The sequence below is a fragment of the Carassius auratus genome, chromosome 34 (assembly GCF_003368295.1).
Source record: "Carassius auratus strain Wakin chromosome 34, ASM336829v1, whole genome shotgun sequence".
Taxonomy (NCBI): domain Eukaryota; kingdom Metazoa; phylum Chordata; class Actinopteri; order Cypriniformes; family Cyprinidae; genus Carassius; species Carassius auratus.
In genome coordinates, this window is record NC_039276.1 from 22,409,826 (window position 1) to 22,432,256 (window position 22,431).

The following is a 22,431-nucleotide window of genomic DNA, read 5'->3' on the forward strand; positions in this document are numbered from 1 at the left end:
GAACAATGAGAAATACTGCTGCTGTCACTTAGCATAGCAGAGTTTTTAGGGCCATAGAATTAAAAAAACAAATGAAGTCAAGAGGAGAGAGCACAACCAGAAACCACTAGAAAACGGATGAAAAAACATCCTGACATTTAAAAAAATACCATTTTGTTTATGTTCATATCCTGCCTACGTTCTGAAAACCAAAAGTAAACTAGGAATTAAATCTGGAGCCAGTGTGGTGCACAAGACCATGACGTTGATGAGGGATCATATTCCACAGTAGAAATCATATTCATAACTTCTGTAGCTGAACTCTTCACCCCGTCACACACATGGCTAAGGCTGAGGTCACCTGAGGCCAAAACTCATGAAATCTTATCACAGTTGACTCATTAAAGTTTGTAGTCTGATGAAGAGCAGACAAACACACAGAGGCATGCTGGGTAACTGCATTCCAGTATCTCACCCTCTCCTCCAGGCCGGTCTCTTCTCCGGGCGAGTCTTTCCCATCGGGCAGGTCTCTACAGACGGGCAGGGCTTTCTTCAGCGCCGGCTCGCGGTTCAGGGTGGTGTAGCCCACGTGCTCGTAGATGGGGTTGATGGTCATCTTAGATATGTATTCGGCGGCTTTGGTCTCGATGTACAGCGTTATCAGACCGTCCGTTACCAGGTCGTGGATGGACTCGAAGCGCTTCTCCCCCACAAAATGCTTCCCATCGTAAAACAGACGGAAGTTTCGTGTCTGATTCCCAAAGCTGAAAAAGAGACAGAGAAAATGAGTGTGTGCTAGACTCGAGTGTTGTAACACACAGCTGTGAGACACACACACATACTGAAAGTCTCTGGATACATCAACTTCCCGTACTTTGGTTTGTAGTAATGATGAGACAGGAGAGTGAAGAGCTCATATGTTGATCAATACGAAGACCTGATACTCTTCCTCCACACACTCACACAGTTCGTAGCCCAGTTCACCCTACACACATTTAACATCTAATCTACATGGTTCTCATCTGATTTTTAACCTTTTGACCTATTTTGCATTTATTTGGCTTTTGCACCACAAACTATGACATTTAATACCCACCCTTCAATATTAATTATTCTTCCACCCAATTGGACTGTTTTAGAAACATCTGTTTATAATAACATGACCTTTGTTAATAGATGCCAATATTTGAAAGTTTATAGTTAATCATTAGGGTGAACCAAAATAGGGAGGGGTTTGGCTGTTTAGTTTGTCCCATGCAAACCTACATGTTTCTTCAATGATGGTAATTCAAGGATTTTATATATATATATATATATATATATATATATATATATATATATATATATATATATATAAAGAAATAATACATATACTGCAATAGCACTGTTGTAATAAAAATGAAATATTATCTGCATTTCTTCATTTTCAAAATTTTAAATACATTTTTTATACATCCAAACAAAATAAGCTTATTGCAATAGGCTGTTAATTATATATATATGCTGCCAAACCACCAAATTAAAATCTTGAAATTAAGAAAATCTGATAAATATTCAGGTAAATATTTGTGTTGAAATGTTATTGTACAATATAAAATAAAATGATTACTGTAATAACTCCTACTTTTTAATAATAGTACAATTAAAAAATATTTCTAATTTGTGTTTTTTGTGTTTTTCTCAAATCAATCACCCTAAAAGGATGGATCACACAAACACACAAAAAAGTAAGTAAAAACTTATGCCAATATTCACCATTTGAGATGAAAATCTGTAATTTATAGTCAAAGATTTACAATATAATTCACAATTGTGAATGTTAACAGAGTGGAGACAAATAAACATTTATAAAGCAGTTTTAGAATACTTTTAGCAAGCATAAGACAAAGAGTGAGTATGCACACAGTGAATAAAGTGAATGAATGTGGTTACTTGATAAATTCAATTAACATTGTTTTAGAAAATGAATATTTGTATTTTAATTTCGGTTTAAATATGTGTATCAAACAGTATTAGAAAACAGCAGCTTGATGGTAATGTTGTTGTGTGCCACTGGAAATCACAGGACAGCTGAGCTGCTGAGGTTTTATAATTCATGTGCTTCCTGTTGGAGTTTGATTATGATCCCACAGAGACACACACCCAAAATCAGATGCAGATGGATCTGCTAACACTTACCAATACACACAACAAGGAGTTCATATCAGCACGCACACACACACACACATGCACAAAGGCTAATGTCATTAAAGTCTGATGGCAATAGAGCTCTTAGATGTTAAAGCATTTGCGCACAGGACACAACAGATGCTTTCTCTGAGGAATTAAATGCCTGAGGATGAGCACACAAGAGTAGCTAAGAAATACACAAACACACACACACACACACACACACACACACACACACACACACACACACACACACAGAATTTGGACTAGAAAGTCAGCACGTGCAGTTTGTAGCAGTGTATGGCCACCGTCTGCTCAAGCGAGCAGATTAAAGGGATTATCGTGAGACTTTTTGTGTCTCGGGCACACACTCACACACACAAACCTCAACACAGATTTTACGATACAGATTTCAATAACATTAACATACACTACCAATTAAAAACGTCATTGTTTTAATGCTTTTGAAAGGAGTCTGTTATGCTCATCAAGGTTGCATTTATTTGATTTGTTTGAAAAATGCTGCTTAATATGTTTATCAAAAGAACAGTGTTTATTAGAAATATAAATATTTTGTAACATTATACATGTCCTTCCCATCAATTGTGTGTATCACCCACATTTACACATTACCAATATTTGGCCTGCTAAAAGACACCGTTGTGCAGCATTTAACAATCATAACACAGGATGTTTAAATAGAGTATTATTGAAATAGAAGCAAAATCAGCTTGTTATATTCTAAGGGTCAATGAGAGGCTGGAATGTGAAAAAATCCTAAACCTGAACAAAGTAAACACTAAAAAGTAAAAGAAAGAAAGAAATAATGGTGTTAAGCTTGATTTAATGTAAGAAACCTTGACCTATGTTTTATAAAAATGTAAAATAATGGCCTTTTAAAAACACTATTGATGACTATGAACAGCAAAAACCAAAGTAAACACACATCGTTCGAATACGATTAGGAGACATCAGTCTCTTCAAGAACAGACTTCATTCCGGACTCAAAATAATGCTGAAAGGATTTCTGAGAGAAACACAGCATAATTCTAAAATGATATGCCCTTCAGAAATGTCAACTGGTCTGCTCCACATCCAAAACATCTCTTCTAATACATGTCAGGACTGATGATACATCTACACTGATCACACATCAGCCAAGGCTAAAATAAGCCAAACACACATGGGTTCAAGACTAGGTCAAGATACGGCAGGCATACTGAAGAAAGAGTGAAGATCTAGGTCACAGACGGATGGGTTACTAACACAAGGTTTTGATCTCGGGAGGTTACAGGGCACAAATGCTGAGGTTAAACAGAGCTGCAAACTTAGTTTTGCACAGATGGTTTGTAGGTGTTCCTCAGAAATAAATCTGACAACATCAGCAAACCACTAATAATCTCAATTACTGCACAGAACTTCTTTACAGAGATATTTAACCACAACATTTAAAAATGCAAAGTTAAACATAAGAGTCAAGTTTGAAGATCAGTTTTGATGTTGTCTTGACAAAGCCTTATCTAAAAGTTTTAAATATATATTTTTAACTTAAAGTTTGAAGGTTTTATATGGAGAAGTCAGAGAAGTCAAAATAAAATTTACTAAGATGCTAGAATGTTTCTAGCATGTTTTAGCACAATGTTAACATGTTTCGAACATGTTTTAGCATAATGTTAAGATGTTTCGAGCGTTTTAGCACAATGTTAAGATGTTTCGAGCATGTTTTAGTATAATGTTAAGATGTTTCGAGCATGTTTTAGCATAATGTTAACATGTTTCGAGCATGTTTTAGCATAATGTTAAGATGTTTCGAGCGTGTTTTAGCTTAATGTTAAGATGTTTCTAGCATGTTTTATCACAATGTTAACGTTTCTAGCATGTTTTAGCATAATGTTAAGATGTTTCGAGCATGTTTTAGCATAATGTTAAGATGTTTGTTTCTAGCACGTTTTAGCATAATGTTAAGATGTTTCTCGCACGTTTTAGCACAATGTTTGCATGTTTCGAGCATGTTTTAGAATAATGTTAAGATGTTTCGAGCATGTTTTAGCATAATGTTAAGATGTTTCTAGCACGTTTTAGCACAATGTTAGCATCAGTGTTGGGCAGGTTACTTTTAAAAAAGTAATTAGTTACAGTTACTAGTTACTTCTTCCAAAAAGTAACTAAATTAGTTACTCAGTTACAAATTTTTAAAGTAAGTAGTTACTTAAGAAAGTAACTATTGCGTTACTTTCAAGTAAAATTACATTTTAAATGCTCAAATGTGACCCCACCTCTACCTCTCTTTAAAGGAACTTAAAATACATGTGCATGTTCAATTATTTATGATAAATCTGTATATTATAAGGAAATGGACACTTAATACAATACATTATTAACAGAAACATGAAACATTGTACACACATCTAAAAAAAATGTTGCTGTGGGACAAAGTGAGACTATAGCCTCCAATCAAATGCCATGTATGTAAATATTATGTTTATATAGTGGATCAATGCAAATAACACGATAGATTTTTGGGAACTTTTGATATTTCCTTTTATTGTTTCTTTAATTTCTTGAAGGAAAAAGTAATGTTTATACTTCCATTTAGAGAAGGCTACTTTTGGATTATTTGGGCTCGCCGCCATACCTGTCTCTCGTTGAATGACTGGCTTGTGTTGCTCCTTGTGTATCCTGTCCTGTCCGACTATGCGTTATGATGGGTTGTTCGCAATTCATGAGCGTTAGTGATGATGGGTCGTTCGCGAATGAGCGTTAGAGATGATGGATCGACTTGTTCGCGAATGAGCTTTTGATGAGTCGTTCGCGATTCGCGAATGAGCCGACTCTAAGAGCCGGCTCTTTTAGTTGAACTTCGGGAGCTGGCTAGCATATCTGAAGAGCCGACTCTACTTTTTCAAATTTAGCCTATTGAAATTAAATAATTATGTAATAAAAATTGAAATATTATAGTCAAAGTCATTTAAAGAGCCGTTTGTGAGCCAAAGAGCCGGCTCTTTTCAGTGAGCTGAGTCAAAAGAGCCGAATTCCCATCACTACTATGCGTGCTTTCGAACACCCGCCCAACTCTACCTCTGATTGGCTTACAATGAAATTTTACTCTACCTCAGCCAATCGTCAGCATTTATGCGCTTGTCTCGTGCTCTGCCCACTAACCAAGGAAGAACAGTAAAAACAAGTATTTGCCTCTCGCTCAGAGATCTAGTTGGTCTGATGAAAAAAAAACAAAAAAAAAACAGCTTCATCATCAGTTATAGTAATTTTTTGGCAGTAACGGTAACGGCGTTATTAAGATGAGAAGAGTAATCAATTAGATAATCAGTTACTGGAAAAAGTAATGCCGTTAGTAACGCCGTTATTTATAACGCCGTTATTCCCATCACTGGTTAGCATGTTTCGAGCATGTTTTAGAATAATGTTAAGATGTTTCGAGCATGTTTTAGCATAATGTTAAGATGTTTCAAGCATGTTTTAGCATACTGTCAACATGTTTCTAGCATGTTTTAGCATAATGTTAAGATGTTTCGCGCATGTTTTAGCATAATTTCAAGATGTTTGTAGCATGTTTTAGCATAATGTTCAGATGTTTTTTAGCATGTTTTAGCATAATGTTAGGATGTTTCTAGCATGTTTAGCACAATGTTAAGATGTTTCTAGCATGTTTTAACACACTGTTAATATGTTTGCAGCATGTTATAGCACAATGTTAAGATGTTTCTAGCATGTTTTAACACAATGTTAACATATTTCTAGCATTTTTTAGCACAATGTTAACATGTTTCGTGCATTTTTTAGCACAATGTTAACATGTTTATAGCATGTTTTAACACAATGCTAACATGTTTCTAGCATGTTTTAACACTGCCAGCATAATTCATCATGTAGCTAGGATGTTTATATAATTTTTTAACACATTGCTAACATGTTTCTAGCATGTTTTAGCCCAATGTTAACATGTACTAGCATTTTAACACATAGTTTAACAAACAGAAAACGTGTTTTGTCATATTTTAACACATTTTTACCATAATGTTACTGTTAATGTTAACATGCTTGCTTAAATGTTTTTGCATGTTGATATTCAGTTTCTTTAAGTCAGAGTCAGAACATCTTGACGAAGAAGGGGAGTCTGGACATTAACAGGTCAAAGGTCAAAGGCGTAGGTTCATGTACCGTAGAGCTAGCGTGTACGTGCCCGGCTGTCTCTGGCTTTCTCGGATCAGATAACTTCCTTCAGCCACACTGAGCAGTTGGTCGGTTTCCTCTCTGGAGATCATCCCATGATACCTTCACAAGAAACCAATCAGAGAAGGAATATTAATAAGACCGAATTAGGTCTGAATCCTGAATTAGCTTATTTAAACACTGGGGATTCATGTCAGTCCACACCAGCAGAATCTGAACTGGGTCTGTAAGGAGTGTAATGAAACTTACTCTCGTCCATAGTACTTCGGCCGATTCTCCACCTGAAACTCCAGAGAGAGATCATTACAAAAAAAGTTCAGGAGCACACATATCACTGGAGAACATCTACAGTGCTATAAGAGACTGATTTAAGAAACTAAACTGATGTGAAGTAATGTGTCGTCATCACACTTTAATAAACACATAAATATAATGTTGACTAGAGTTTAATTATTTTATCACAAAATGATGATGAGTTTCATGAGGGACATACAACTATCAAAGCTAATGGGTTATTGGTGACAAACTGCAAAAGAGGAATATAGAGAAGACGGCAATCTTGAGCAGTGTGCATTTACTGTTAAACTGGAACATAGTTAACGGATGTACAGGATGATATACATCAATAATAATTTATATAATTAAAAGGGATACTCCACCACCAAATGAAAATTGTGTCATTTATCACTTACCCCCATGTCGTTCAAAACCTGTAAAAGCTTAGTTCGTCTTCAGAACACAATTTAAGATATTTTGGATGAAAACCGTGAGGCTTGTGACTGTCCCATTGACTGCCAAGTAATTTACACGGTCAAGGTCCAGGAAAGTATGAAAGACATCGTCAGAATAGTCCATCTGCCAACAGTGTTTCAACCGTAACATTATGAAGCGACGAGAATACTGTTTTTAAGCGAAGAAAACAAAAAAAATTACTTTATTCAACAAATCCTTTGTCAACAGTCTCCTCTGTGTCTCTTCATTTCACAATATATTTTAGTTTTCTTTGCTTAAAAACATATTTTCATACTTTTATGGACCTTGACCATGTCATTTACCTGGCAGTCTATGGGCAGGCACAAGCCTCACGGTTTTCATCCAAAATATCTTAAATTGTGTTCTGAAGACGAACAAAGCTTTTACAGGTTTGGAACAACATGGGGGTAAAGTGATTAATGACACAATTTTCATTTTGGGGTGGAGTATCTCTTTAATAGACGTGAACATATATAGGCTAATCTTGGGACAAGTTCTGTGAAAATCATTATAAAGGTCATCTCACTCCACTATGGGGTGTGATGACCCCTTCCTGGGACAAAAGCCCTCATGGGTAATCGCATCCCAGCTGCTTTGGCAGAATATGTAAAATACATCTGATATCATTTTTAATAATTTATGTCTATGGAAAAGGTGCCAATGATGTAAAAGAGTAATCCAATATTCTATGCAAATTTATGCACTTTTGACAGTTTAATTAAATTATTGAATAAAGCACAGTCAAATCAGTTACTCCAGTCAAAACTTATTCTATGAATTATATATAGACCTTTATTTGTATTTAATGGGATGTCATAATAGAAATAGACTATGCATTCTCAGATGGCCTGTGGGTTAATAATGAATATATTTTTAATAATACACTGGATAACAATAATTATTAAATCAAATAATGAAAATCCCACCAACAACATGCTACTGGAGACCTTCTGACCCAGTTCTCAGGGTGAGAGTTCATCTGACGAATCTAAATGAATTACTGCATCTACAAATCCCTCGCTGACAAACAGACATGAACATTTTAATATGCAACAAAACAAAAACTATTTGACAGAATGCCAGCTGGCCAACCAATAACAAGTATCCCAGAGAGCCCTGTAATAAATGCTGCTAATCTGGATTTGATTTAGATTCGTTTAGAACCAAAGAAACTGTTATGTAAGATTACATTATTTTTTTTTATCAATATGCATTCTTTTTTCAATCACGTTCAGCATATGCATTTTTGCTAATTACTGTGAAATACATCAGGACACTTTACTCTAAACCGTGATTTTAACGGTATACGACTGTAAAAATAATATTGTAAAAACCTGTTCATTGGTCAGTATCTTCCCTTATTATAAACGGTGGAAAACTGTTACAGACCTATTGGGACATTTCATGTAATTTTACAGTAAAATACTGTTAAATGCACAGTTTTTGGAAGTGAAAAGGAACAAGTCTTCTTTACATTTTCAGTGTGAAAAAAGCAAACTGACATTCCCAGAATTATTTATTGCATTATTTTAGTCTCGTGTGTGTGTTACTATGATGTGTTTTGTGTTTGTGTGAATTGCACTGTGTGCACTTTATATATTAGTTTTTACCTCCTCACTTTATGGAAAAGCTGCTTGTGAAGAACTCTGATTCATAATTTTCCTTTCTCTTAACCATATGTGTTTTTATGGTTATCAGTATGCTATAGAAACTGATTTTAGTAATTTGGTATATTAACATTACATTTTATTTATTTTTTACCTGTAAAATGTGTAGATTTTTTTTTACAGATTTTATTTTTCATTTAAGCTTTTCGGCACCAAAAAACAAACAAACAAAAAAACAACATACAACCAAAATATTGACATTATAAAAAAACAACTAACTAAAACCCCCACCTGAATACATTTTCTTTAAGTGTCCTTTTGGTCACATTTAACCCTTGATACGCCAATCAGCAGCATAAAGCCAACACTCAAATAAATGAGCATAACACACTCCACAACACTCTCTTGAATGATTAACCTTGAGCTCACAGAGATCCAGCAGCACTGAATTCACAAAGCGTCCTCATCCTCGCTTCCCTTCCCCCACGTTCATACAGGAAAAACACACACACACACACACACACACACGGGGCAGAGGATCAGTGCTGTGTGTTTGCAGGTTTACCACAGGGATTCAGACTAAAACACATCGGAGAACTTTAACAATGAGAAAAACGAAAGGTGCTACACAAATCCAGATTTATACAGCTACAAATATACACACCCAGGAGGAATAAACCAACCGATGCAGCTTTACACTGTAATGAAACACAACACCCAGACAATGAGAAGTGTCAGTCAGTGAATAGATGACTGTTTCTGGGGAAATGGGATGTGGGATGGAATAACATTGTTACCTGATGGAAAAGGCAGAAAGTGTTGAGTGTTAATGCCGTGTGTGTGAGTTGTAGGTGAAATGAGCGACAGGGTAATAAAACTAGCTAATGATGGGAATCAGCAACACTAGAGAGCTAATCAATCACTGAAAGCCAGAGTTTAACAGTCAAAGGGCCCGTGTGTGTGTGTGTGTGTGTATGTGTGTGTGTGTGCTGAGTGTGCACTATTCGCTGTATGAAGAATGAGAGCGCCTGATTTCAGTCTTGGTTTTCTCTATCAGCATCCTTAAATGCTAATATCAGCAGTGAGCAGGTGACATCAGATAAATGAGCCAATTGTTTCACACGTTTTCACCCAATTTCTCACCTCATTTATAAAGTTAATTTCATTACATTGGTTCTCTCCTATTCTGGAAATCAGGAAAAACAGGACATCAAAATTGGCCCCATTTACTAGAATTAATGTTCCTGCCCATTATGTGCACAATTCATCAGTTCTTGTTATTATAAATAGACTTCATTTTTCAAAAGGAAATATATGTCCATATGTCCATGTGAAGTTACAGTAAAGATCCTGCTATTGTTATATATATATCTAATATGCTGTGATCAAAGCTGTATTTTCAGCATCATTAATCCAGTCTTTAATGTCACATGATCCTTCAGAAATCATTCTGATATACTGAATTGAATATTTCTTAAAATCAGAGTTGAAAACACTTTCTTTTTCCCCCCTCAAGATTCTTTGATGAATAGGATGTTCGGAAGAACAGCATTTATTTTAAATATACATTTCTGGTATGTACTCTTAAATTTTAATCAATTTAATGCATCCTTCCTGAATAAAAAGATTAACATTAAATATATAAATATATATATATTTAAGGCCAATTTAAGGCCATTTTAAGGCCACTGGATCGACATGAGGGTGTGTAAATTTTATTTTGGAGTGAACTAACACTAAGTGTAGTGTGCATTTCTTACCCAAAATAATCCAGAATAATTTTCTAAGGATACAGAATATCTAAGGATAAACATACTGTGATCCTCCCCTGAAAGAGAGTTACATAAGACTCTTAACATTCGGGGAATGAACGCTGGGTTTTCCTTCACACATGAACACATTCTTGATAAATATCAGATGTAACTCCTATCATTTCAGGTGTGTGTGTGTGTGTGTGTCTGTGTGTGTGGGTGTAGCATTGCTCCTGGCTTTAGTCATAATGAACAGAAATCTCTGCAGTGCACTACAAAACAGATCAGCAGAAAGACACCACACACACACACACACACAGTGAGTGTGTGTGTGTGTGTGTGTGTGTTCGAGGACTCTGGTCAATGATTTGCATGCTCTGAATGCTGAAAACATTTGCGGGGTCTTTTGAAGGGGATTAGACAGGGTTAAACCCTTCACCTGCCCTTTACAGAAGCAGCCCAGAGCAACAAACGCTCCAGAACCAATCCTCAAGAAGCCCTTGAGATAAACATGAGGAGCAGAGTGCATCTGGTTAATGTTAATCCACCGTTAATTAATACGGCTGGGGCGGGGCGGGGCGAGGGGGGAATGGGGTCCATGTCTGGGACTAAAATACCTGCTGAATCGTGCTAACAGCAGGAGACCCCCGTCCCACCGTCAGCAGATCAACATCTTATTAAAGCTCCCTCCACAGACGCCAGCGTCTGTGTCTTTTAAACGAACATGTTCCTTATCATCATCCAGCTGCTATTTCAGCACAAAACTGGAAGGAACATATAAGGAACTGCATTTCCTTAAAGAAAATTAAGCCTATTTTATACTTTTTAAAGTTTTTTTTTCATGACAATTAAGTACATATTCTTTTTCTTTCACCACCAAAAAGCAAAATAAAACACATGCTGTTTTCATCCCTGCAAGCAACAAACCAAACCAATCAACCAGTCATTGAATTGTATCATCATGGTTTTTGTTGTGCTACTTATAATTTATGCTGATTTAAATATAATAATAATTGGATACATGTGTTTGCCAGGAAAATACTGCCACAATGTCACAAAAAAGTCCTATAATAGGTTTCATTTTCTTTAAACATAAATAAACCACCACAGTATTTGTTGTGTTGCCTATAATGTGTTTAAAAAATAAAATAAAATCATTTAATGTCACATTGTCAAATAAATAAGTCATAAAATAGGCCTATTTAAGGCTCTTATTGTTTATTTCTTTCTTTTTGTTTAAAAAAAATTAAAATACATTTTTGCTGGGATAAATGTGTTGGTCAGGAAAATAGTCACAAAAAATGTCTTTAGAAATAAATAAATAAATGAAATAAATAAATAAATAAAACCATCACATTATTTGTTGTGCTGCCTATATATATATATATATATATATATATATATATATATATATATATATATATATATATATATATATATATATATATATATATATTAAGGAAAAAAAATAATTTATTAAATTAATGTATAAAATAAATCAAGAAGAGCTTTAGCTCAAACCATGGTAATAATGCTGCAAATAATGTTCAGTTTCTTCCACAGAGCAATAATTTCGCTTCATAAGACCTAAAAATATTGCCAGGAACCACAAGCATTCATTTTTTGTTCCTTGATATGCTTTTTTTTTTTAATTGTCAAAAACGTTAAGTCACTGACATTTTATGAATCGCAAAGGACAATAGCTCCATTTAAAAATTACTGTTAACTTTACTGTTCTGCTGAAGAAGAAAAAGTCATGTACTGAGGGTGACTAGATTAACAGCTTTTTTTTTTTTTCTGAGGGAAATATCCCTTTAATTCTGATTTGCATATGATCCCTAGCATATTACAAATCCCTGATATTATCGTCAAATAATCTAGCAAACAGCAGCTGATATTGACTGTCAGACTTCCTAATGAATGTTCATCTAGCGCCACCTATGCACTTTCAATGGAGTGCCCCTCGAGCTACGTTTCATTTACATGAGGAAGCTGTTGATAAAAGTTTAGTAGGAGTCATGGGTTTGTTCCAATTCACGTTTTTGTTTTTCAAGTTTTTGTCTTTTTGGAAAAGTCATGTTTGTGTCTTTTTGAAGACATTTGTACGTCACAAATCTCAAAAGCACAACAGTGTTCAGCCCCGTTGACTCACCTCAGATACGCAGGTGACTCTGCGAGGATGTGGCGCCTCCTGCTGGAGCTCGTACACTATTACAACACAACACCACACGCGTTTCAGAAGCAATACATCTGAATTATCATGCGATATCTAAATGCATATTTCTGTATTATATATGATTCCTTAAAAAAAGTGAAATAACTTAATTTGTTGTACTGTTCAGATACAATCATTCACTGCTCTAGTAGAATAACGTTCAACTGTGAAATGTTCCTGCAAACTAGCTCTTACAATAAATACTTTTATATAACACTTATGTTGGTGTATTAAAAAGTAAACTTACAGTAGGATTTCCATACAGGCGGTCTGTACTCATCATTATCTGAGAGGAAGAAGAGACGAAGAGACGAAATAAATAAATAAATACAATGCAAGTCAAATGGATGAAAATTAAACATGTATTTTTGAAAAAGTCTGTGCATGTACTACAAAAAGAAGAAAACTGAATTCCCTAACGATGCCTGCAATAATATTAATATTTCAGCAACTTGACCTTAACTTGATATATTTATTATTTCAAGCCCGAGTAAACATCAGCAGTATACTCCACATGAGCCTCACAAACACATGTCCATGTATTGTCTATGTGAGACTGCCATCTGCTGGGAAACATTAGGATCTGCAGGGTTTTCTTCATTATTTTTACTGAAGATTTCTTATATTTTATACATTTCTTTTATTACGGTTATGATCATTGCTGTTCCATTCCTTTTGCTTTACAATCCAAGTCACAGATTAACTAAATACAATATTAATCAAGCATTTTATTATAAAGATATACAGTAAAAACAGTAACAATATGATTATTTTTGTGTGCAATTTTAAATAACTGTTTTCTATTTTTATATATATTTTAAAAATGAATTATTGTGATCAAAACTGAATTTACAGCATCAAATTAGCATATTATTATGATTTCTGAAGAATCAGGTGACACTGAAGACACCTATGCTGAAAATTCAGCTTTGATCAGAGGAATAAACTACATTATTCAAATAATGATAAAAACAAAATGTTTATTATTTTAAATTACAGTAATATTTCAATTTTTTTGATCAAGTAAATGCAGCCTTGGTGAATAAAATAATAATAATAATAATAATAATAATAAAATAATAATAATAATTAAAGAATTACTCCAAACTTTTGAATGTAACATAATGAACACTCATTTTGCTTTTAATTGAACATTTTTCCCCAACAAATTCACTCAGTAACACCACTGAAATGAGCTTTCTATTGAACGGTTTACTATGCTTTCTTTTTTGCATATCTATCCATCTACCTATCTATCGATATAGACAGACAGAATGATAGATAGATAGATAGATAGATAGACAGACAGACAGACAGACAGACAGACAGTAATAAAGATAGACAGACAGAGAGACAGAGACAGACAGTCGGACAGAGAGATGGATAGACAGACAAAGAGAGAGAGAGAGAGAGAGAGAGGATGACAGGGAGAGAGAGAGAGGGGGGGGGCAGAGAGAGAGAGAGAGAGAGAGAGAGAGAGAGAGAGAGAGAGAGAGAGAGAGAGAACTCACTCTCACTCTCTCGGAGGAAAGACAGCTTCCTCTTCCTTTCACACAAACTTACAAAACAGAAAATAAAAAACCCAATTATGTTCATCACAATAGGCACTTGAAAAGCGTTTGGATATATTCATCTGAAGAACACAGCAGTGCGAGTCTGGCTGTGTAACACAGTGATAGAAAAGAGTTTCACACCAAACATTCAGAGATATCTTCTACAGTCAGACACATTATACTTCTGATAATCTGAGTATGATTCAGCACAACATATTCATAGAAAATGGCTGCTTCCTCATCCAGAGATAAGAGCAAACATATGTCTTCTTCATAACTTCAACAAGTGTTTGAGGCTTACTGAGCTCAGGCACAGTCATGTGATGATATATATATATGTGTTTAGATGACAAGACATCCACGAGCTCCTTAGTCAGGTTTCAAGATTATAACTGAAAGTGTAGATGCGCTTCATCAGAAGTCTTTCAGCATTTTTATTCCAGTGTGACATTATTCTTATATGCATATTCGCCTAATTAATATGAGCTCATAAACAACATGCATATTAAATACAGAAGCATCAAAAGGTACTATTTTGATAGAAGAACGATCAAAATGTTGATGAAACCCGTTTGCCTTTTGTAGTATCAGTACCACGACAGAGATGTGGATGAAGTCTAAGTTATTTTGAGCACATGATCTCAGTGTGAACCCGCACTGGAAGTGAGTTTGTCATAAAAACCCTGATCAGCATCTCTCTGTCTGAGCTCTGATGCGCGTGTCACACAAACAGAACTCAGATCTGGACTCACCGAACACATGGAGGGCCATCGCAGACAGTGATGCAGGTCTGGACTAACATCCGAGAACCAGTCCGGAATTATGACGAGCAACCTTGTATTCTGAAGGAGAAGGTTTATGAACTGTCCACTGTGGGAATCCCGCATAAGCGATGTTGCCGAGCTAAACTTTCATCCACCGAGTCCGAGAGCAACAACTGAGCAATGAGCGCAGCGCAGACCGCGGGAGAACCGGACCGGTCTCTGTTCCGAGCGCGCGCGCGCGTGCCCGGGTGTGTGTGTGTGTGTGTGTTTGCTGCAGCTCTGGAGCTCGGATTCACTCTTTACATCCCAGTACTGAAGTCGCCATCTTGTGAGACCACATGACCCGATCACACTCACACACACACACACACACACCGCGCGCGCGCGCTCTTCCTCAGGGACTGCAGCCTCCTCGCGGCGCGTTACCTTGGAAACCTCCTCAGTGTGACGAGATGATGCTGAGACACGTCTAAGACTTCAGGTGTATAGAATTCACGTTCACGTGACGTGTATAAATGCAAGCTTTTTACTCTGTTCAAAGGCGTTACAGTATTACATGTTGAACAGAGTTTTTTTTTTTTTTTTTTTTTTTTTTTTTGCTTTTAAGAATTCATAAATGAATTGTTTTAATAAGTTTTTCATTGCCGATCTTCCTTTGCACTATCAACTCAGATCACATTATTGTCACCGCAGCGTTTCAAGATTCTAGATTCAAGATTGTTATTCGTCACAGTTGTATTATTAAAGAAATTTTAAAGAATACAAACACAAGAAAACTATATAAAAAAATATATATGGGAAAAGTAAGATAAAAAAGAATAAAATAAAAGCTTAAAAAATTTAATGTGCAGGACAGTATACTGTAGACTTAATACATATTAAGATGAGCAGGAATGTACAAGGGGAGAATGTGAAACAGGATGTACAGGGTATTTACACAGCAGCAATAGTAATACTAATAGTAGCAATAGTAAATAAATAAAAATAAAAAATATGGCAATTGCTGTTTGCAGTGTCAGTGTCAGTTTATTCAGTATCTTACTGATAATTAAGTGAAGTCATGTACAGGTTAAGAGACTGAGTTTGAGTTTAGGAGCCTGATGATTGAAGAAGCTCCTCCTAAGTGTAATTACTAATGAAAACCTTGTGGGGTCTTTAATAGTTCTGTAGAGAGAGAATACACACTAGGCCATATATTCACTAACAGCTTTAAATACTGTTGAAATGTATTTTCAAGGAAGATCTTGGGTGATGTAATGTGGTATCCATGCAGACTTCGGGTTCAAATCCAATTCACAAACATGGATTTGATTCTGATTTTGATTCATTTATAAAACCCATTTTGATTATATAGTAGCCAGAAATCCCCTCTCATTTATTGGCCTACAGAGAATCAAATGTACATTATCTGAGCCCAAACTGTGCAGTTCATCTGTGTGTGTGTGTTCATTATCTGATATAGATTGACTCCAAAAGAACTGAAGTAAACGTTATATTGCAATCCTTGTGGAAAACTGTGAAATCAGTAAAATCATTGTAATATATGTGTAGGCTACATTATTAGTGTTTAAAATATTCCATCACTAAAAGTAATGAAAGTTTGACAGATTCAGTACGATCATTCAGTGAAGTCTCTTTATGAATTATTGAAATTGGCTGATAAGAGTCATTTATTTCTTGAATGGGTCTTCACTGGTTCTACTGTATGTTTCTGATCCACTAAAATGATTGAAAAGGTAACTTGTGTGTAACTCACATTAAATTACATGCAGCCTGCGGTGACCAAATATGTATGTGTGTATATATATATGTATGTATATGTGTGTTTGTGTGTGACCCTGGAGCACGAAACCAGTCTTATGTCGCTGGGGTACAATTTTATCAACAACCAAAAAAACATTGTATGGGTCGAAATTATCAAAGTTTCTTGTATGCCAAAAATCAGTAGGATATTATTAAGTAAAGATGATGTTCCATGAAGATATTTAGTAAATGTCCTACTGTTAATATATCAAACTTAATTTTTGATTAGTAATATGCATTGCTAAGAATTCATTTGGACAACTTTAAAGATGATTTTCTCAGTATTTAGATTTTTTTGCATCCTCAGATTCCAGATTTTTCAAATATTGATATTAAATAGCTTTCAGAGGATGTATACTTCTCAATTTTGAAAAATTGACATGTAAGACTGGTCCAGGGTCACATACGTGTGTGTGTGTGTGTAAATATCTATATATCTAAATCTTATCAGATTCATTTCAGTCTGCACGTGTGTTAAATATAACTTATTTTGTGTTTTATATTCTCCAAACTCAGCCTTGTGAGAAATGTAACTATTTACATACAGTGTAAGTTGGTAATTTTGTAAGAATTTGATGCTTTTTTAGAAAACGATGCTTTCTAGACATAAATAAGCACCATTGAAGCTCTGCTTAAGCTTGTACCTTGCATTGTTTAATTCTCCAGTTTGTTCCCCGATGGCCTGAACTGACAGAAGATGAAGTGTGTACACTGACAGGAAGCTCACACAATAGCCCAGCGTTTACACTCACAGGACATCAGCCCCTCACACTACACTATTTATTGTTCAGCTCTCATTTCCTGCTGTTGAAGGAAAGTAAATATCCTTTTTTTGAATACGACGAGAATAAAAAGACGTGCATGGCGTGCCATAAGATGAAGCAATGGTTATTTTGGCCTAAAGATAGGTTTCTTCTTTTGGAAATTGCTTGTTCATGAAGTATGTTAAAGACCATGATGATATATTTAATTTGCTTGTCAATAAAAAAAACAGTCTAATTACTAAGAGATGTCAATAATTTGAAATCACAACTGAGGAAATATATCTCATAACTGCCATTACAACACACAATGCAGTTTCAGCTAGTGTGTTAATAATACTTGATTCCCCTAAATTAGAGATAATAATGTGCTAAATATAAAGGTACTGCTCAGCTAAAACCATTTGCACGCTTAGATTAGTCTTACAAGTTAAGACACCTTATATTTTTCATATTTTTTTTAAAGTCAGTCACATAAAAACATAGATTGATCTAATTTGAATCTGAAGCGATAAACACTTAGTTAATTGCTGGTTAGTCAAACTAGCTCTCAAGTCTCATTCTGAACTCCCCTTGGTGATGTTTATGCATCTGGCCCTCACTTTGACCCGTGTAGCCATGACTGGAAAGCTGGGAGTCTCATCAAACTGAAGATGCTCTCATCCAGAAACACCGAAAGGTCAGTACATTCACACTCTGTTTAGTCCATCTCAATCTCGTCAGGCTAAAGTTCACAGCTGGTTGAAAAAAAAAAAAAAAAAAAAAAAACCCAGAAAAAACAAGATGATGAATGAGCAATAAGAGAACACAGTCAGAGGGGCTGTTTATAAAACTATACAGCAATCAAACAGCAGGGGGAGCAGCAGCACTCCTCCTGAGTACGACTGACTCGACGAATCGTTCATCTGAATCGGTTCCTTTAAACGATTCAGTTCAAAAATCACCTTGCTTCTTAACCACTTTATATAAACTACACCAATTCTATATGATTAAATCTTGTAACACTAATTAACGTTTTTGTATTTTTAAATCTCATTTCATAAAAACGTCTGGAAACATACAGGCGAACACACTTAGAATAAATTATTAGAAAATTACACTGCCACATGATAGAGCAACGAATCTAATAAAAGCTAACTTACTTTTAAAACAAAGTTTAGACATGAAATATGTATTTTTAGTCATTAATACATTAGTTTCTAGTAAGCGGTTTACCAAGCCAACTTCAGTACATGCTAATTGCTAATAAATCACTGTATATTGGCTGGTGCTTACACTGTAAGTATGCTAAGTAAATTTAAGCAAATTTATTGTTAATATCTTGTCAGCATTGTTGTTAAGGTAAGTTTGATTGAGGAGTAGGGCAACTTTCTGTTTTAACACCTGTTGTGTGCATCTTATGATTGTTTTCTTCTTATTTAGAGTATTTTGAAGAATGAGGAAACCAGGCTTCCCTTCAGATTAGGTATCGTGATGATCACAGGGATGATATTCATTTCCCCAATAGATAACACAGTTTTTCACAAAAAAGTACCAGCGAATCAACAGCTAAAACAGTATTTCCAAATGCTTAGGCAAGGCTGTGACAAAATGTAGAGTTGAATTCTCCAGAAGATGGCAGAGTTTACAAAGCAAAATATCATTCAAATAAGACAAATACAAGACAATGGAGGAAAACTCAATGACAAACCCTACAGACGCTTTAAATAGCTATTAAAAGATTTATTACAACTTTAATTTAATTTATACATAACTTTCACAAGCTACAAGTTGACCGCCAACACAATAATTATCACACCCTTTGTCCAAAGTGGACCAGGTTAAATAAGAACAAAACCCTGGTTGTAAAGCTGCCATTTCCAGGCTGAAGGTCTAAGAGTGCTGAGATGTTTGGTGGAAACACTTCTCTTAGAGAATTCAGTCATGCAGGTAAAGCACAGAGTCAGACAAATTCACCTTTGAAACCAAAATCAAGTCGATTTAAGAGCAGAACGAAATGCAGCAAAGTCTTGTAGAACTACACAGTAGTAAGCCAATAGATCTTAAAGAGAGAAGAGGATGATAACGAAAGACTTCATCTATTTTTCTTACTCAGTAATCATCCCTAAGTGTAACTTCATAGTAGAACTTAAGTTTTATATCCGTCATTGTTTGCTTTTAAAGTTCCAGTTTATTGTTGCTTTATTGTTTGCTTTGAAAGAGCAGCTCCAGTTTCTTTTCAGTTTTGTGGAGTTTTATGCTAAAGACAGAATTGCTGAAGACGGTTTCACAGGTTGGCTAGAAAAAGCCTTATTTAAAAGTTTTTTTTTTTTTTTTGTCGTAATGATCCTAAGACAAACATAGTACCAGTAGAGATCACATACAATGATTTCATCAGAATGGCATTTACAATGCTTCCTTAATTACACTGTAATCAGAAAGACAACCGAAGCGAATTAACTAAGGAACTTTTCTCATTGTTTCTAAGAGCACAAATACAAAGTCAGCCACTTTGCAAGTAAGTGGGAAAAAACACTTATAAAATAAGCATTCAGAATAAGTCCAGGGCAAGTCTACTTCACCTAAAACTTCACTGTAAATAACTTGTAAGAGAGATGTGTTATTGTGATTTCAATAACCTGCAACAAATAAATAGCATGGTGAATACAATCACTTCCCAATCAACAATCATTCATGTCAGAAAAGAAACCTTCCTTAAACATGCCAGGAACCACATGAAACATTCACACAACACCACCTCACGATTTCAGATCAGATTTGTTTTAACGCTACTCCTAAAATCAGCTGGAGCGGCTTGTGTCAAACAATGATCGCACAAACACACAAAAACCTTTCACTCCCTTAATGTGCAAAATATAAAAGGCAAATAAATTATAAAGTGGCCAATTCCTTCATCTTCAAGCCTCTGATAAGTCCGTATCCTCTCATCCGGACACATCGTCTGGATCCTTCCTCAACTCAATAAATACACCACAAATACAAAAACCATAAAACAATCAGTACACTTTCCCGCATAACCTCCCGAGTGCCTTCCCCGACTGCTGTTCTCAACGCGCTGGATTGAAAACAGCTCAAATGGAAACAGAGGGGAGACGAGACCGGAGTGTTCCTGGGAACATCTCGCATCCCTCTCATTTCAACATGTCTGTCAGGAATCAATGCGACCAATCAGAGGCCGGATCAGCTTCCTGAAGACTGGGTGTGAGAGGAAGAAGCCCCGCCCATGTGCGAGTCGTCTTCCTCTTCTGTGCTGGGGTCTGCGGCGGGGCCTGGAGCGGGGCCGGAGCCGAGGGCTGCTGTGGAGGAGCTGACGCCGTTGGATGTGCTGATGGAGCTGTGCTGGATGGCCTCGTTCTGTGGGCTGCTGGGAACAGACATCTCCCCACCGCTGTCCTCCTTCTCCAGCTCTGAAACACACATCACACATCGCAGTCTTTTGTTTTAATAGATGGCTTAAGTACTGTTGGTTAAATCACTGGAAAAAAAAAACACATAAAATAAATTACACAGTAAAAACATATGTAGACTGTATGTATACAGTGCAGCGTAAATAAATGTTCTGTGTTCGTGAAATACCCAGATGACCGAGTATATAATGTCCAAATGTTCAGTACTCGATCAGAGCAGTGCAATGGGTGCTGGAATTGATCTTCCAGTGTGATGAATAAACCAGAAGTCATAAAGAAAACTCTGAGGCTGTACTTATTTGATAAATAATACAATAAAAAGAAAAAAAGAAAAAAAAAAGAATTATATTTTAAATATAAAACGCAACTTTCAGCACATCTTAACATGGTTAACAGTGTTGCCAAACCGAATTGGGCTACTTTAACATTGCTGAAGCGACTCCAATAACATGATATTCATCATTTAATAATTGCTGTTAAAGGTGCTGTAGGGAACTTTTGTAAAAAAAAATATTTTTTTACATATTTATTAAACCTGTCATTATGTCCTGACAGTAGAATATGAGACAGATAATCTGTGAAAAAAATCAAGCTCCTCTGGCTCCTCCCAGTGGTCCTATTGCCATTTGCAGAAACTCCATCGCTCCCGGTAAGAAATCAACCAATCAGAGCTGCGGTCCTTAACGTGATTTTAACTGGGGACCCCCTCGAAACACGGTTGAGCTCATTTTGAGTAGTGATTGTGTAGGTTTTCTTGTGAAAACCTGTCAATCCTGACCTAAAACCCAAATCCTTGAACTTATTCTGATTGACTGCTTCTCTCAAAGAGTATTTCTTTACACTGTCTTTTTTAAGCTAGCGCTTAAACACTTTACTGTTTATCACAACAAACAGTGTTGGGGGTAACATATTACAAGTAAGGGGAGTTACATAATCAGATCACTAGTAAAGTAATGCATTACTTTATATTTACAAGAAAATATCTGAGTTACTTTTTCAAAAAAAAAAAGTAACACCAGTTACTTTGTCTTCCCATTTATTAATGACAGGTTTCCTGTCCTCATATTGGAAGAAATCGGAGTACAGAGGCGTTGTGTGTGCTTGTGTGAACATGATGTAGTTCTAGACTAAATGTGAATGTGGATTAATTCATCAATATGACGCAAACCTGCAATAATTAAACATGTTAAAACACAAATGCTTTATAATATCTTTGGGTCTGATCTTTTATGATTCAATTCAACTATACTAATAAGCAAAAAATAATTTAGATAAACTAACAATTGTGCTTCAGTGTTTTTTTTTTATTCCTGAACATTGATGAACCTTGTTCTCGTGTGTTCTACTGTACAGACGTGAATTTACTTTTCCTTCAGCCTGAGGTTTATTCATTAAACTTTTAGGTGTGAAAGGGTTTTTACATTTGCTATAAAAAGAACGTCATATACTCAAAACAATCAAGCCTTGCTCGTTTATAA

General features: G+C 35.5%; 2 protein-coding genes across 2 annotated transcripts in view; both read right to left on the bottom strand.

Moving 5' to 3' along the window:
* LOC113053544 (N-chimaerin-like) overlaps positions 1–15,347 on the bottom strand; it is a 47,444-nt gene extending 32,097 nt beyond the window's left edge. Inside the window, exons 1-6 of the mRNA XM_026218667.1 lie at positions 14,971–15,347; positions 12,913–12,951; positions 12,603–12,658; positions 6,589–6,620; positions 6,328–6,441; positions 455–743 (exon numbers count right to left, since the gene is read on the bottom strand). Coding sequence (XP_026074452.1) covers positions 455–743; positions 6,328–6,441; positions 6,589–6,620; positions 12,603–12,658; positions 12,913–12,951; positions 14,971–14,989 — 549 coding nt within the window. The 5' untranslated portion in view covers positions 14,990–15,347. The remainder of the gene's footprint in view (positions 1–454; positions 744–6,327; positions 6,442–6,588; positions 6,621–12,602; positions 12,659–12,912; positions 12,952–14,970) is intronic.
* Positions 15,348–19,253: 3,906 nt separating this feature from the next.
* The window catches only part of LOC113053545 (cyclic AMP-dependent transcription factor ATF-2-like), a 28,153-nt gene continuing 24,975 nt past the window's right edge, over positions 19,254–22,431 (bottom strand). Inside the window, exon 12 of the mRNA XM_026218668.1 lies at positions 19,254–20,953. Coding sequence (XP_026074453.1) covers positions 20,727–20,953 — 227 coding nt within the window. The 3' untranslated portion in view covers positions 19,254–20,726. The remainder of the gene's footprint in view (positions 20,954–22,431) is intronic.